The 16,391-nt window shown below is 44.8% G+C and overlaps 1 protein-coding gene across 2 annotated transcripts; it reads right to left on the reverse strand.

The window, feature by feature from the left end:
- Positions 1 to 571: 571 nt before the first annotated feature.
- TNFRSF1A (TNF receptor superfamily member 1A) lies at positions 572 to 15,961 on the reverse strand. Of its 2 annotated transcripts, none has more exons than XM_048047600.2 (10): positions 15,580 to 15,961; positions 7,172 to 7,373; positions 6,759 to 6,887; positions 6,492 to 6,635; positions 4,832 to 4,913; positions 4,439 to 4,506; positions 4,102 to 4,224; positions 3,723 to 3,760; positions 2,761 to 2,917; positions 572 to 2,187 (listed from the first exon to the last, which is right to left on the reverse strand). In XM_048047600.2, exons 1-10 carry the CDS (start codon positions 15,616 to 15,618, stop codon positions 1,886 to 1,888), a joined length of 1,284 nt encoding a protein of 427 aa, XP_047903557.1. In that variant the 5' UTR covers positions 15,619 to 15,961; the 3' UTR covers positions 572 to 1,885. The 2 variants fall into 2 exon arrangements, with proteins under 2 accessions (XP_047903557.1, XP_013051895.1); XM_013196441.3 differs by lacking the exon at positions 15,580 to 15,961 and adding an exon at positions 14,994 to 15,244.
- Positions 15,962 to 16,391: the final 430 nt, after the last annotated feature.

A 16,391-nucleotide genomic window follows, 5' to 3' on the forward strand; every position in this document is an offset into this window, starting at 1 on the left:
AAAAAAAAAATAGCAAAACAAAGCCTGAAACTGGGAATTAAAACCAACTCCAGTTCCTGGCTTTATCAGTGCCTGTTGTCAGTTCGGACACATTTCACTTCCAAGTTTCAAGTTCTCTCACTGATACAGGAGGAACTTACTGTCTTAATGTTCATCGGATAAAAACATGCCTCTGCAGGAGTAATATTAAAGTATAATCAATTATTATTTCATTTATAGATACTTTCCTCTTTAAAAATCCAAATACTTATCAACATGACTCCTTCCTATTGTTTTAAAATTCACTTTAAATATGCTGGCATCCCATTTGACTCGAATGTTTTAAAAGACCTGCAACTGGATTTGCTTTCAGTCCCACTTCCTGCCCTCAGGGCTTCCTGTGACTTGAAGGCAGCTAAGCTCTATATTCAAAAGACTGTAACTTTTTAAAACAAACTTTTTCAGCAGAGCAACATCCCAACTCAGGTGCAACCCACTCCTACACTTCTAGAAGTCATTTCCCACTCTCTGCTCCCACCCACAAGCCAAAGAAGTGAAGTTCACATGGACAAAAGCAGAACGGAGGCAGAAATAAAAATACAAATTTTAATTTGGAACACTTAGTGTATTTACAATAGAAAGCTTCTGTCTAGTCAAAGGACAAGAGATTAAAAAAAATCCACATTCACAAATATGTGGACAACCTGCACCTGATGCAGGCCAATTGCTTTTTGCTACTTCAACTTCACCCAGGGTAATAATACCCATGAGAAAGCAGTATCAAGAGCCTCAAGATGGTACCCAAGCAGTGCTCACAGAATGGAATCCAGGAAGTAGTGTGAATTTATTGAACAGCTGCTAAAATATCTATATCTATATATATATATATATATGTACACATACACAGTCCCATTTGCAGTTATGTCAGATTCAGCAAATCATTCAGAGAGAAAAAAGCAAGCAGACACAAGCCTACTGACCTGTGTGGAAGCACAGATTTGCAGAGGCACTCACACTACCAGGTACATAGGTACCTCCTCACCCATACGGACACATGCATTCTTTTCCACTCTGCACTAGAACAAACACACAGGCAGGTGTTTTGTTAATGCTGTCTTATATGTTTTCTACATGCAGAAGAAACATTAGAAAAAGCACCAACCATTTTATCTGACCCCCAGGCTCAGAATCTGTATTCCTCTTGCACCAGAGGGCAATGGGAGGTGTGGAAAGGATAATGTCATCCGGTTTCACACTGAGCCACTGCTTCTGAATCTCTGCAACTTCTGCCACAGTGAGAGGGCTGAAGGTACAGCACTTTGTTAACCAGCTGATACCAAAAGGGTGCAAGTCCACTCCTGCTCCCAGAAATAGGCACGTCCTCCCACAACTTCCCTTGAGTCAGATTTCACAATCAAATGGCTGCAATGTGAGCCAGTTTAACTGTCTGATATTGCAGAAAAAAAGATCTGCAAGAAGAGAGCAAGTATTTTAGCATTTGAACAGCCAGCTCAACCAAGTCACCCTCCAAGTTAGCCTGCTGTATGCTGGGTGACGCTCCTGTTTCAGCACCAACTTGTCTGTAGAGTAGCTGAGCTATCAAGTCACTCTGAGCTCCTGTTTTCACCTTGGTCAGAGTCCGCACGCCACTTCCTTTTTGAGGTGCTTTCCCTCTTTGGGAAAGGAGTTCTTGCAGAGGTCTCTCTTGGTTGAAAACGCGTTGAACTAACTCGGTGGTTGTAAAGAAACCTTGGCTTTCCTCCAGCATAATCTGCTGCTGTCTCCAACAAACCCATTTACGGAGGGTTAGAAAGATAGGGAGGCAAAGGAAAGGGGAGACAGGAAAGGAAGGGAGATGTGATCCTCTCTCAACAGTCACAGCAAGGGTAACTAAAGCAGAAATAGATCAAAGATGGCTGTGGAGGCTGCAAGTTTGAGGAGAGTTCTGGTTTAGCAAAGCCTCCTGAATAGCTTCACTGCAGCCACTCAGCTCCATCTGGTTGAGAACACAGCTGATACGCTCCACAGTTGCAGCATAGCCCATCTGAAGTTTCCACAGTCTGAGCATTTCATATTGGGCATCTCGTAAACGCCGATGCTCCAACTCAATTCGTTCTAGATCATAGTCACTCAGACCCAGACGCCTCACAAACTCTTTCCACCGAGATGGCGGTACGTGATCCACCACGGTGTAGAGAATAGCAGGATCTGGGAGAAGAGAAGAAATTCAGTATGAGAACCAGGATTTTTCAGCCTCAAGGGGAACATCAGTCATTGAAAGGCTAGATGGTGCCTTGGAACTGTGCATTGCCCCCTCCTGTTCAGGTCTTCTACAGGGTAGTCACACAGACTCACGTGATGTCCAGACTCACTCTTATCCCTCAAAAAACAATGTGATACTTCCATATGCAGTTGTATAAGGTTATGGGCAGAGTTAAGCATATATATATTCAGGGCTTTGCTGCCACACAATCCTATCCCCCCACCCTCCAAAAAAAAAAAAAAGTCTGTGTCACCATTCCAGAGGCATTAAGACTGACACCATGACAGCACCTATGAGAATCCATTTTGCTGGTAGCAGAAAAAGGCAACAGGAAAGTCTTGCGTTGACGTTTAACATACACAGACTCGCAGGTTCTGGGTGTGTTTATTTGTATTGTGCCATGCATGAAGTATGCATGCAGGTCATGCACACCTGGTAAGGTTTCATACATCCTCCCAGCCACATCTGCATAATCAAGTCCCGGTTTGCCTAGGGAGGGATGGGGGAGTTTCACTTACTGTCTGGTAGCTGCGTCTTCCTGGCAGGTCTGACACAGTCTGGTAGCTCATGTGAACTTTGTGGCAGAGGTGCAGATGGTGGCATTGCATTCACTAACAATTCTGTTTCCTTCTGGGCCTCAGGAAGGATAGAAATTGCACTCCTTTTAACCTCAACCTGAAAGAGACATTGTGTCAGTCCAGAATCACCCACAACACCCATCTCCTGCAAGGAATCACTAGCTTTATATACAAAAATGTAGCAAAGATAGGTAGGGAGCAGGTGATGAGGTTTTAATTCTTCCAATATGTCTCGTTTGAGCAGAAGGTACTAACCATTTATTTCCCAAGGAGATTTTTTGTTTTGTTGGTTGTTGTTTTTTGTTGGGGGGGGGGGGTTGTTTGGTTTTTTTTTTTTGCATCACAAAAATGGTAGTCTGGAAGAAATATTTTTTTGCAAAAATCAGGTAAGCCCGGGACCCCAAATCATCACCATTCTACAAGTTCCACAGGGCACTTTTCCCATCAACCTTCTTTGTAAGGCTGTGGAAACCCTACCTGGACTATTGCTTGGGCCCTCTTAATTGGGGAACAACAGTGGACCTGAGGAAACATTGTAAAGCAGTACTCAGGGGCTTCTGGGTTCAAGATCTAAAGCAAACTAAAATTACTTCAATTCTCTCAACTTAGGGCATATAGAGAGAAAAAGGGATTAAGGGTCAGCTGTCGCAAAAAACAATGCCTCCGGAAAAAAACGAACACAGAGCCAGAAGTTTGAAAAGCATCCCCTAGCAGAGAGGAAGTAAAATGTTAATGGATCCACCCTCTAGAATGAAAAACTTTTGAATTAAATAACCCTGTTACTCAGCTTATTTGAAAATACAAGGCCTGAAAACAGCCCATGGGGAACAACATTACTCTGGATCCCAGGTTAACACGGTTGAAAAAGGAAGGGAAGCTCTTACAAACATCATCTTGCTCACCTCAGATACTGGCTCCTTGCTTGTCTGCAGTGAAGAAACTTGAAAAAAAAAGAAAGAAAGCAGAAATAATTTTCACTTCCTCTCTTCCCAGAGAAAACAGGAAAGCAGTTACTCACGATCCTGACCTCAAAAGGTTTTATAGCAAAATGCCCATCTCCCAGCAATGAGCTCACATGCACTTCCAGTCACAGCACAGAAGCAGAGTTGTAAGAACCGCATCAACAAGCTTGCCTGTTGAGTTTTCACATTCCTCTGGCCTTGCAGCAAGGCAGAGCAATGGGATCCCACTGTTTCCCTCACACGTGTGTGTACACATACATTCACATAGCAGAGTGATGTCCACCACAATTAATATCACAGCAGATGCTGCTGTACTCACCACAGGAGTAGAAAGAAGAGGCTATCCCATTTTCCTGAACCAGCTTCACTATTTTATTTACAATGTAGAGGACAGAGATAACTCCAAATATTGCAACAATGATGCCAAGGACAAGGCTCCCATCTGGACAAAAAGAAGAGGGCAAATGAATGAGAGACCAAGAAAGGAGGAGTTAAACACTGGAGAAAGAATAGTAAGTGAGCACATGCAAATGCCAATGAGAAAAAGAATAACGATTTGAAAGAGGAGAGAAAGTAACGGGTTGACAGAAGGTGTCAACAGAACAAAAACCCACACTGGAAAGATTCCACCGTCTCCCAGTTCCCCCAGTACTCACTCAGCCCAGATGAATTTGGTGAGGTAGTCACTGGGCTGTGACATTGCAAGCATTCTTCTCCAGAGCAGCTGAAAGAGCAAATCAGAGATATGAGCATGTGTGAAATGAGACACCAGCCATTTGCACCAACCCTAAATAACAGACAAATCAAGATGAGCCTGCAAAGCAGAGCAATTCAGCGTGCCTAGTCACTACAGGTCCTCAGTGGTTCACCATGATGCCTACCATGGAGAGGGCCAGAGTGGAGGACACCACCAATTGCCCCAGAAAGCCAGAATCTTGTAAAATCGAGATGGACAAAACCTTTAGAAAAATTCCCTCCCCACAGTGGGAGTTGCATCTGCTCTCTCTCCTACTCAGTGGAGGCTCATATAGAGGAGAAAAAAAGCTCACCTATTGCAAGGCTTGCAAATGTTATCAAGTGACAGGAAGAACATAGGCTTACACCTGCAAATCGCGTTTCTGTTCTTTGAACCTGCAGAGAAAAGAAGAAACTGTTGCCGTAATGTGGACAGAGAAGAAAACAAAAAGGGAAAAAAATAATTCTGAGATGGGTGGGAGATCATTCTTCTTAGAGCCTGGAGAATTGCTATTGGAGAAGAGAAAGAAGATTCAGTCTATTTTTGAGGATGGGGTTGGGGGAGGACAAAAATAAATAAATAAAAACAAAGGTGAGCGTATCACTGTCCCGGTAGGTCAGAGACCTCTGTAGAGGTTGAGAAAGGGAATAAAATCACAGTGCAGCTGAGACTGGCCTGATGGATAAGGATAGTTCCAGTACAAAAGGGGGAAAAGTCACTCTAGTTCAAGCATGACAGGAAGGGGAAATCACATTAGTTAGGCAAAAATGAGGAAGATGTCGTCCCCAAGCAGCTGGGACTGGTGAGGAAGTCCGTTTGGGGCAGGGAGAAATCACTTCAAGCCATGGGACAGACATATCCACTCTTAAGATCTGCTGTGCTCTAAGTGTAAGAAATGAGCAAGCTACTGCTTTTAAGCAAGTCACAGCATGGACACTAAAAAAAAGATGTGGGAAGAAGGAGGCAAGAGTAGTGAAGGAAGGACAAAGTTACATGAAGGGAGGGAAAAGACACTAGAATAAGCAGTATACATTTTGTGGCAAGCGAGTGACAGAACTGAAATAGTTCTACATCAGACAGAAGGGAAGGAAATTGTTCAAGGGCAGTGCAAGACGATGACCCTTGAGGATAGGTGTAAGCATGGGAAACTGACAAATATCACTGAATGCCAGAGGGAATGCGTTCACCAGGGAGACAATAAAACTCACGCTAGGCAGGGTAAGAGATGTTGAAGGAGACAGGAAATACTGAATTTGCAAGGAAGAGGGGATAGCTTCAGGACAACAACCTAAGGAGCATTCAAGAGACATGAGCAGAACTGGACTTCAGCACAAATTGAAGGGTGGCAAGCATCCTGGGGCTGGGTTAAGGTTTCTGATCCTGACTGCAGTTGAGACAACTTGCGACACCTAGCATGGGAAGCTCTCCCAGACATCTGCACCAGACCCACATCACAGCGTTGGTGATAAAATGCCACTGGGTACACTTCAGCATTACTTTAAAACACTGCACTGTACACTGGCATTTTCAGCCTTTATACGCACAGTGCCTAGAGCGGTTGGTAAGGAAAATGCAATAAGCATCAGGAGAAACAGTCAAAGAAACGCAAAATAAGGAAGGCAAAGGGGAAATCTCCACCAGAACATTAAGACCTTGCTTCAATACATGCAAGGCAGGCAGAGCTACTGAAATTAAGTAGCAAACATCTCATGACAGCCAAGACAAGAAAACATTCAAGGACAAAAAGAAGGTAGAATCTGTGACAGAAAACAGAGATTGATGCCAAAACAGGTAAAAAAGCAGTCTTCCTGGGGAAAGCAGGTAGGCAAAACAAAGAGTTGTTCCAAAACTAAATTCACTTCAGGGAAAGGCAGTGCAGTGTCAGAAAGCAAGGAGAGGGCTGCAGATGTCTATCCTAGTGGCAGCTACCTGTAGGTGTATCTGTACTTGAGCCATACCCGTGCCATACTCACAGTTCGCAATAATCCCATTGGGGCACGAGCTGCAGTTCCTACAGTAGAAGAGATCAGCCTGGCCAATCTGATATTGATTCTTCCGACAGCCACATACAGTATCTTCCTTTGGGGTGCATGGGGTCTCTACTATCTGCTGGAGGTCTGATGAAAGAAAAAAAAAGTGACTATTCCAACCTCACCTTCAGCTGAGACCACCATTACAATGACAGGTATTATTAGCCCCTAACCTACCCACACACACAAAAAAAAAATGCTGCAACTCACCTGTACGACACTGTGTACACTGGAAGCATTTAGACATGGTGTTGTCGACAGCTGTGAATGTGCCATTAGCACATGGAAGACAGACAGGTGCCTGGTCAGGCCGTTCACAGTCTTTTGCCTTGTAGGTACCTGCAACAAAAATCACTTAGCAGAGATCTGACAGGAAGACAAATGTGCTGTCTTAGGGAGGCTGGGAGTCACTGGGTCCTCAGAGAAATCCTGGGGCTGACAGGGTAGGACTTTTCCTCTCACCAGCACAGAGTCTGACGGAGGAAGAAAAGAGACAGTAAGAATTTCTACCAAGGAAAGGGAGTTCGGATGTAGCTGTAGGACAGAGAGTTTGAGAGAGCAGGACAGCGGAATGCCTCTGAGGCAAAGGTCACTATTAATGTACTTATTCTACAGTAATGTACCTGCATGGCACCTCATGCAGCAGTGAGTCTCTCTGGGATGTAGGTATTGTCCAAGTTGACAGTGCACCTGCCTCTTTTCCCTCCTCAAGGGGTGAAAGGGATCTCTTCTATCCAAAGCGACCCGGCGGGCTTGCACCGTATATGGCACTGGAGCAATTTCTACAGATTCCTCCATCAACATACAGACAAACGTTAAGATTACCTGTAAATACAGAGGGAGAGGATGAGGAAGAGAGAGAAAGAAAAAAAACAGGGTTAGGAAGCCTCATATTCCCTGACAGGCTGCACAGCTGACTTTAGCATTTATGATTCAGGATTACTGTAAAAGTGCTTTCAACTGACTTGACCAATTCAGATATCAGGACCTCCAACTGACAAAAGTGCAAGAGAGGGAGATTATTTAGGGAAAAACAACAAAAAAAAAAAAACAACGCCATGCCTGTCACCAGTGTTGTTAACATGCCACCCAGTAGCCAATATGCCAGACAATGATAAGCTGTTTGTATATAGAGCAAATACTATTTGTGATGTTCAATCTAAAGATGGAATGCCTTGAAAATGCTGCAGCTTGCAAGAAAGTTACTCAAGAGCAAAGGAATGTCTCATTAAGGAACACAGTAAGTCAGTCCATCCAGGAACTGTTCCAGAGAGAAGAATGCATCCAGTACTTGCAGTTCTACTGAATAAACAAACCAGATGGCAAGTTTGGAGTAAAAAGGCACAGGATGATCTCACAGCAATATGAAGTACAGACAGGCTTCCAAAACTTTTTTTGAGCAAGCCTGCCCTAGAGAAGTGGGAAAGTTAGGTTTTCAACTTCTCCCCAACAAACACACTTTTCCTTTTAAACTGACACTGTTAGCATTCAGCCCAAACAGTCTGCCACAAAGCTGTAAACTTTTTGGGTATTTTACTCCTTTAAGATTTTCTTACCATTTTTAATTTTGAAGACGACTGTCGTCAAGAATTTTAACAGAAATATTGAGATTAGTGTGACTGCATTATGACTGTGTGTGTACACAATGGGAACAACAGCAAAGCAAAGAGTTAAAAGAACAGCCTGTATTGGTAATGAACGACACCATTCCCTGGACACCATTCCCAGCAGTAAGATTGAGAAATGTGCTGTTAATGTCATGGCCAAAAGGTCTACGCTCTGGTAACACCACAGCATAGATGACTCATCGACAAAAGACCATGCACGGGAGGATTTAACAAGATTGCAGCACAGCACATGAACAAGTCCATTGCCTGTTGGCCCAGCTGAAAAACAGACCCTAGACATGTATTTCAAACATGCATTCAGACAAGTTAAAAACAAACAACAAAAAAAGGGGGGAAAAAAAAGGAAAAAAAAAAGAAATCTGGCCCAAGATTTACAGAGCTTGAATTCAGCATGATCCTACAGCGAAGACCCATCCCATATCAGCTGACGGCTCCTGAAGGCTATGAAGCACTTGTCCAAAAACTAGTTTGCATTGCCATGAAGAACCCCAGTGGCGTGGTGAAGACTTGACAGCCAGCGTCCCTCATCCTCTGCATCACACACAAGTGACCCTGGCCACATCACCTGGACACGCACGTGTTGGTGCTTCTGAGTATGTCGGGGAGAGTGTGTGCTTATGTAGTCTATGCATCAGGCAGCGTGAATGCATAAAAATCAACTCTTTTTTTTTTTTTTTTGGCAATAAATACCACTTCTCCTGCCCATACAATCTCACACTGAGTTTTATTGCACTAACTTCCCTGCAACGTTTTCCCAATGTGCATTTTTGAAAGCAGTAAGATACCTGGCTGTACGGGCACAGCGACAGAGCTCTGTTTTCTTTTTGCTTCTTTGGCTAGGAGAACTATAGCAAAAGAAAAGCAAACCAAAGAGGGTAAACCACAACGCTGATACCAGTTTTGTGGTTGCAGTCTTCAGAAAGGATACGCAAAATGAGATGGCTATGACAGCTCCATGCTGTCCTGTTTCTCTCTCAAAACTGAAGCCTTGCAGGAGAAAGTAACATACATGAAGGCCATTTAAAACTTTAAGGACAGGTCTTTGCAACTCTGACAAGGCAATAACCCCATTTCTTCCAAGAATTTCAGAGCACTTTGTCATGCAACAGATATCTTCAATATACCAGATGCTAAAATGGTGAACTGGAGAAAGAAAAAAAAAAGAATCACATACTTAAATAGCTATCGTTTCAGATTTAATTAGCTGACCACAGGATAAATGCAAGCACTCCAACACTAAGAAAAAAAAAGAAAAAAACTTGTTTCGGCAGCTGACAGTCTTACAAGATTGATTGCCTGCAGGAAAATGGGTAAAAGATCATTTACACAGATGGTCTGACAATAACAGTAAAAAAAAAAAAAAAAAAAGATTCTCTAGCCAATGATAGATCCTCTAACAAGGGAATATATGCAGCTGGCCCCAAAGTCAAACAAGCCAGTAATATAAACAAGGGAGGGAAGCATCAAAGATCAAGCCAAAAACACATACAAGATTGGTCAGAAAAATCTTCAGAAAGAAAAAGAAATTGAAAACACCTTTCCTGATTTTTTTTTTAATTAGATTAAGTGAAAGTGTGTCTACAAGTGTAATCAAACCAGAATCAGCACATTCATTATTACTGATTGAAATCTGAGGAATGGAGTCATAGACCACAGATGACTCACAACCAATGACTTGGCCTTTCAGAAAAAACATTCACACAGGAAAAAAACCACCATTTTAAGCAGCTCCCAAACCGTTCAGCTGTTACACTAGTTTATACCCGTGATAAACTTAATAGAGTTCAGAAAATACATGAAATTATCAAGCACTGAAGCCTTAAGCCACAGATAGCAGGTCAGCAAGGCAGAGTTTAGAGGTTTTGTACAACAGAAACAAAATGATTTTCCATCATTGAATTTACAACTCTCCGCTCCAACTCCACTTGCCAGGAGAAAGAACGAGCACCCACGAACCAGCGCTGCTCAGAAAAATGGGCAGCCTGGATTACCAAAGCCAAATGATAATTCAAACCACCAAACCACATCATGCACACCGGTGATTCATGTTTTTAGTTAGTGGGGACTGCCCAGGAAAAAAGAGTCAGCAGAAACTCTAGGCTTCTCTTCTGAAAGTGCTGCAGAAATAAACAAAATATTGCAGATGAAAACAAGCACTGTTTCCTCAAGCAACTCCATTCCTCTGGGTGACAGCTACGTATCCCCAAATTCTCATCACATGTGAGGCAACCCTCACTCCTTTTCACATCTCCAAGCACTTACTGCCTGATAGCTACAGTCAAAAATACCGCATAAGCCCTGGAGCTCTTCCGTGCAAACTTTTGGCTGCTGAGGCACAATTAGGAGCCCCTGCAACACCTCCAGACTGAAAATACTCTTTGACTTGCTGCCACCACTATAATTTCCATCCTTGCCGCTGCTTCTGCCTCACCAGATTGTGCACAGAGATCTGCAGGAGAGCCAACATCTATGCGGACTAATAAAGGAACAAGGAAACAACAAAGGTAAAAGTGAAGGATGCAGTAAGATGCAAGAGAAAGGTGTGGTGGGAAAGAGAGGACCCTCAAGAGGGTCTTGGAGAGGGTCATGATGGAGACGGTTGTGTAGGGAACAAGATTGCCCTCTCCCAGAAAGCCAGTGGATGCCCAGAGGTGTCAGCAAAAGGGAAAGGCCTCTCAGAGAAAGCAAACTGGATGGGAAGGAGGGGATCAGACGAGTGAGACCTGACTCCTGCCCCCACAATTGGTGCCTTGAGACCCTGCCACCAGTGCACATCAGCTAGCAGGAATGAAATGCTTGCTGGAGCAAACACTTGGGTATGAGTATACCAAACAATTCAGACAGCATTGCTCACCACCAGGCTAGTGCTTAAAATAGCCCCACATTGATAACATCCAGAGCTTGTATCTCCTTAATACAGAAGCATTAGGCTAAAAATTTCAAAATAAAACAATTTTATAAATCCAGATACACTGCTGAAATCCAGAGATTGGGAGGCTTACTCCTTTTTTGTACGCATCTAACATATTGGATGTGTAATAAAGTGTTTTCCTCCAAAAACTTATTCAACTGTTTCTCTCAAGGCAAACTTCCATTTTGCAAATTCCACTTCTAAGCTAATGAACTACCTGCAAACAAAAGGCAGTGTAAGTCATTAGAATTTCTCAAATACTTAATATATGCTATATACTTTTTTCTAATAAGGATGAAACTTCCTTTTGCTTTAAAGCTCAACAGGATTATACACCAATGCACAAGTAATCTACGTATCAGTCATCGGTTAGCCCTTTTGGCAAGTCATAAAAATTTGCGATCTTGGAAGTTTGGGAGCAAATAGAGAGTGATGAGACTGAAAAGAAATCAGGGTGCAGGATTATCCTTGTGTTGTTTGGTTGCTTCATCCATTACCAAAATCTCTCCAAGGCTGCATTTTTTAGTTTGATATATGAAGATGCACGGGAAACCAGAACTTCTCCTTTAAGCATTGAGAAATGTATATTAAAGCAACATTTACAGGAAGCTTTTCTCATTGCTCACTAAAACCTGGAAAGGTCAACAAAAGGATAAAAGAGCTAACATTAAAATAATCCTCCATTTTATGAAGATTGAAGAGTGGAATACTACATTGTAGGCCTTGTCTAAAACCAGGAGAGTGATAATAGCTTTTATGCTACTATGAAGGGAAGCCTTAGAAATCTTACTTAAAGATGTGTTTGTCAATAAAGACCACGAACTTCACATCATAAAATGCATGCATATAATATATGAGTATGCATAGATAAAGTAAAGAGTGGAAGTGATCACAACTATAAGAACATAACTTTTTAGCTTTTCATTAAAGGACACGGTGGTGCACACTACGCCTGAGTCCTGAGCGTGTGCACACAAATGCCACCCCAGCAGTTAGCCTGCCCGTGTTCAGGGCTGACTTTGAGAGTGCAGCCATGCAGCTCCAAATCAGAGCACTGTCTGAGCAAGCTCTGGGAGATGGCTTGGCAGGGTCTCACCCTTCAAACCTCCCTCCCCGAGGCTTTAATTCTGAAAGAGCAGCTGCTAAGCTGGGCACCAGCCCTTGGCCCTTGCGTGAGCTGCGCTGCAGCCACGCTCACGCCCCTTGTCAGTGATTCACTCGGTGGATTCTTTAAGATTCAGGTGATTGCCACACACTGAGTGTGATTCATTAGAACTGACTTACTCCTGTTTGCTTCAATAGAAAAATGTAGCTTTGTGATCCTCTTTCTGCTGTCAGGTTCCCAAGCCTGCAAGAGAAGGGCCCGTGTTTCCAGGCATTCAAAGGAAGCTCATGGCTATCCAAGGGGCGAAGCTAAGGTTGTAACACAGAATACCTTGCTATGTCCCACGCAAAAGCAAGGCCCCCTTGTGATGACTAAAGAAATAGATAAGAGGGAGCAAAATGACAATATTTAGCCCAAATGACAATTTTTTTACCCCAAATAATAATGCTAATGCAAAAAGAATGATTACTCAAAAAGCAAGGGAAAGGCATCCATATGACAATACTGGTTACTTGAGAGAACTGAAATTACCACGTAATTCAGATTGGCACAGGCCCAGATAACAGCATGCTTCATTTGGCTGGAAGTAGACAGCAATCAAGAACAGAAATTAAAATTGATTAATAAGCAGATAAAAAATTCAATGAGTCTGGTTAGACAAAGCAATCAGAAATGCAATCAGACGCTATGGACTACTTAGGAAAGGATTGGAGAACAAAACACAGAGCGCTGATACATCAACATGTAAATCCATACGGATCTTATACTTGGAATCCAGATAACCATACTGGTCTCCGGTCCTGAAAACATAATTAACTTATTTTAAATTGATACATAAATTATAAAGAGAATGGTAACAGGGGTTATCAGTGGTATAGCATGGCTGCCGTAAGAGGAATGACTAAAAACACTGGTCTGTAGAAGAGGCAACCAAGCACAGGATAATCCAGAGGGCCCCCACATCATTAATGCCATGGGGAAGATAAACTAAGGTGGCTGGAGAAGATGAACAGGGATGGCTGTTCTCTTTCTTTTCCGAAGAAAGAACTAATTGGCATCACCCAAAACATGCAGGGGACAGGTTCAAACCAAACACAGCAAGGTAATTGTTTGGTCAACTTGCAGCTGAGGTGTGGGGCTCCATGACACAGCACTGGGGTGCCAAAAATGTGCCTGGGCTCCAGAAGTGACCATTACATCCATCAGAAGGAGAAACATACACAGGTCTCCCAAATACAAAGACACCATTTTGACTCAGGAATTTCTACAGTCCACAGATCCCTGGAAGCTGGGAAAGTGTTTTTATTTTTCACTGCTTGCCACACTTGCCGTGGTCTGAAACCCTCAATAAAGGCCTGCTGCTGGCCACCACAGCCAACAGGAATACCAGGCCCAACAGTTCTGGCTGACAAACTTGGTAGCCTGGTTTTCAGCTTCTATGTAACTTGGCTTCCAGCTTCAAAATTGCAATTCCTCCCTTTACCTTCAGAAGGAATTGATGTCAGGAGCACCCTTATGGCTATTTTTTTTTCCTCATAAATCTGAACTGCCTTTAACAAATGAAACCGCCCTTATATATAAACTTACTTTTTAAATGAGAAAACACACTGGGCTCAGTGAAGACAGCTGCCATTTTTTTTTCTACTGCAAAAGCTGGAAGTACAAGGCAAAAACACAGAGGACAAGGAAATGATGTTAAGGACATGCAGAAAGAGAGAACGCATAGGAACAAATTACAGGAAATTCTGAAGAATCAGAGGAAACATAAAAGAATTGGAAAACTAGAATGGAGGCATCAAGGAAGTAAGAAAGGCCACGAGGGCAAATGTAGAAGGATATGGAAAGTAAATGGAAGACAGGAGGGCATGCAACAGAGCGGGAATTGTAACATTAACAAATACAGTATGGTTTTATGGAAAAGATGTGGACTATCTGGAATGAGTGTGTGTGGTGTAATTACGAACTTGAAACGACTACATGCAAATAGGCAGGGAAAAAATGTCCTGAAAAAGAAATCCTACTAAAGGGCGCTCTTCCTGTAACATATTATTTAACTAAGGACAACATAAAGATTAAGGAATTCAGAAATTTTGTGCGTTTTGCTGAGAATAATGTCAGTAATATCACATATAGCATCTGAACTACAGCAAAATATGTGCACCGCCATCATGAAGACAGAAATACACTTATTCGGGTTTGCTAACTGCTTTAAAATCTAAATGCAAGTTACTTCAGCAGTTCACATGCCCTGTCTAGGTCCCGAGATGTAAGTGATCCACAGGCAGGGTTAAGGCACGGAGTGCTCCCAGTCCGCAGCTTTAGTTGTGCTGTCTCGCCAGCACAAGTTGTGTAACTGGTTTCCAAAAGCTTCCACGAGCAGAAATGAAAACTTCTGGAAGAAGGTACCTTTGAGTTGGGTAGACACAACTGTCTGATGGCAAATGAACAAGTTACCCAGCATTATAAGTCTAGAGCAGTCAAGTGCAAGCGTTTGTTACTAGAAAGCTCGGGTATTCAGGGGCAAACAGGTCGATCTTGCAAATTCTATACCATAACGTAAAGCCGTGACATCACGCTTAAATAAAGAAAGGCAAGAAGCTGCAGGACAGGCAGACTCTCAGCGTAAACACACGGAACAACTTCTCAGAGACAGCCAAACCCACTTGCGAGTCAAACCCGCATCATCGCGTTATCACGAAACGATACGCTCCCGGTCGCTATCACACGCCCGATACCGCACGGCCGTCCACCCCCATCAGCCAGCTTAGTCACGAAACTCTCAGATTTCTTCCAAAAACAACCTTTTCTCCCGCGAAATTGCGAAGAAGGGCTCAGCCACCTCGACCCCGGACAGCCGAGAAGTTAGAAGAAATCTCAACAGCAAACGCAAACTCGCTGTTTGAGCAGCCCCAAGCTCGGGGTGGGGGCAGAGCCCTCCGATCCCTGTTTGAGGGATCCCAGTCGCCCCTCCCCGAGGTTACTGCAGCACCCCAGGCCGCCCGGGGGCTGCCTGCCGCCAGAGCCAGCCCCTCGGTACGTGGGGAGTTAAGGGCCTCCGGGAAAACCGCCGGCCGTTCCCGTAAATCCAGCGGCGTTTTCCCTGAGTCAGGATAAATCCCGGAAACGGCACCGGGCGCCAGCCCCGTCCCCGCTGCCCCGCGCCTCCCGCTGCCTTCCCCCCTGAGGGAGAAAATGGCTCCCCCGGGGCAAGGCAAGCCCCCGGGCAGCGGCAGCCCAAAGCGGGCGGGGAGGAGCGGGGCCCCGAGGAGCGGCAGCACCGACACCGGCCGCGGACCCGGGGCACAGGGAGACCCCCCCCCGGACTCCCGGCCCCCACCCGTCCCTCAGCTCCGGGGCCGCCCGCAGCCGAGCCCCGCCGTGCCTTACCGTGCATAGCGAGCTGCGGGGCAGCGCCGCGCCGGGCATGGCTCCGCCGCCCGCTACGTCCCCATGGCAGGGTCCCGGCGATCAGAGAAGCGGCCCCAGCCCAGCCCAGCCCAGCCCAGCCCCGGGCGGAGCAGCGCGGAGCGAGCCCGGCCCGGCTCCCGCTTCCTGCCGCAGGCTGCGCTCGGCGGCAGCGAGGAGGACGGGCGGCGGAGGGCGGCCCCAGCACGGCCGCCCCGACCCCCGGGCCGCCCCCGGGGGCGGGCAGCCGGGGCTCGGCTCCCGGTTGGGGCTCGGCTCCCGGTTGGGGCTCCCGGGGCAGCCTTGGCTCTGAAGGCAGATCAGGCGAAGTTCAGCGCGGGCGGCGGAGGCGTCTGTGTGCCGCCGGGGTGCCCGGCAGCACGCGTGTTCCTTAAAAATCTGAACCGGTCGGTGGTGTCGTGTGACTGAGACGGCCGGAAAATACACGGAAAAGGAGGCTCGCTGTAATCTTAAAATTTCCTGATATAAAGCCGTTTCAGCCTTACTTAGTGCAAGTTCGTGTGGAGCTTCACCCTGCAGCTGTAAGGGAACTCTTTGCCCCTTAACTACATTGTAAGCACATAAGTACTTTTAAGAAATGCATTTATCAGCCCAGAGTAGCATATTTGGAGTGTATATGCCCTGTACCTTTTAATGTGAAGTATATGTCTTCCTGTACATTTCAGTGAAGCAGCTGCAGGGGCAGTGGGAAGTAATGTAATGATGCAGTGTAGGCAGTATTCTGGATGAGCTCTGCTTAATACGTGTTTCTAAAGGTAGTGTTTTAAATATAA

The sequence above is a fragment of the Anser cygnoides genome, chromosome 1 (genome assembly GCF_040182565.1).
Source record: "Anser cygnoides isolate HZ-2024a breed goose chromosome 1, Taihu_goose_T2T_genome, whole genome shotgun sequence".
NCBI lineage: Eukaryota > Metazoa > Chordata > Aves > Anseriformes > Anatidae > Anser > Anser cygnoides.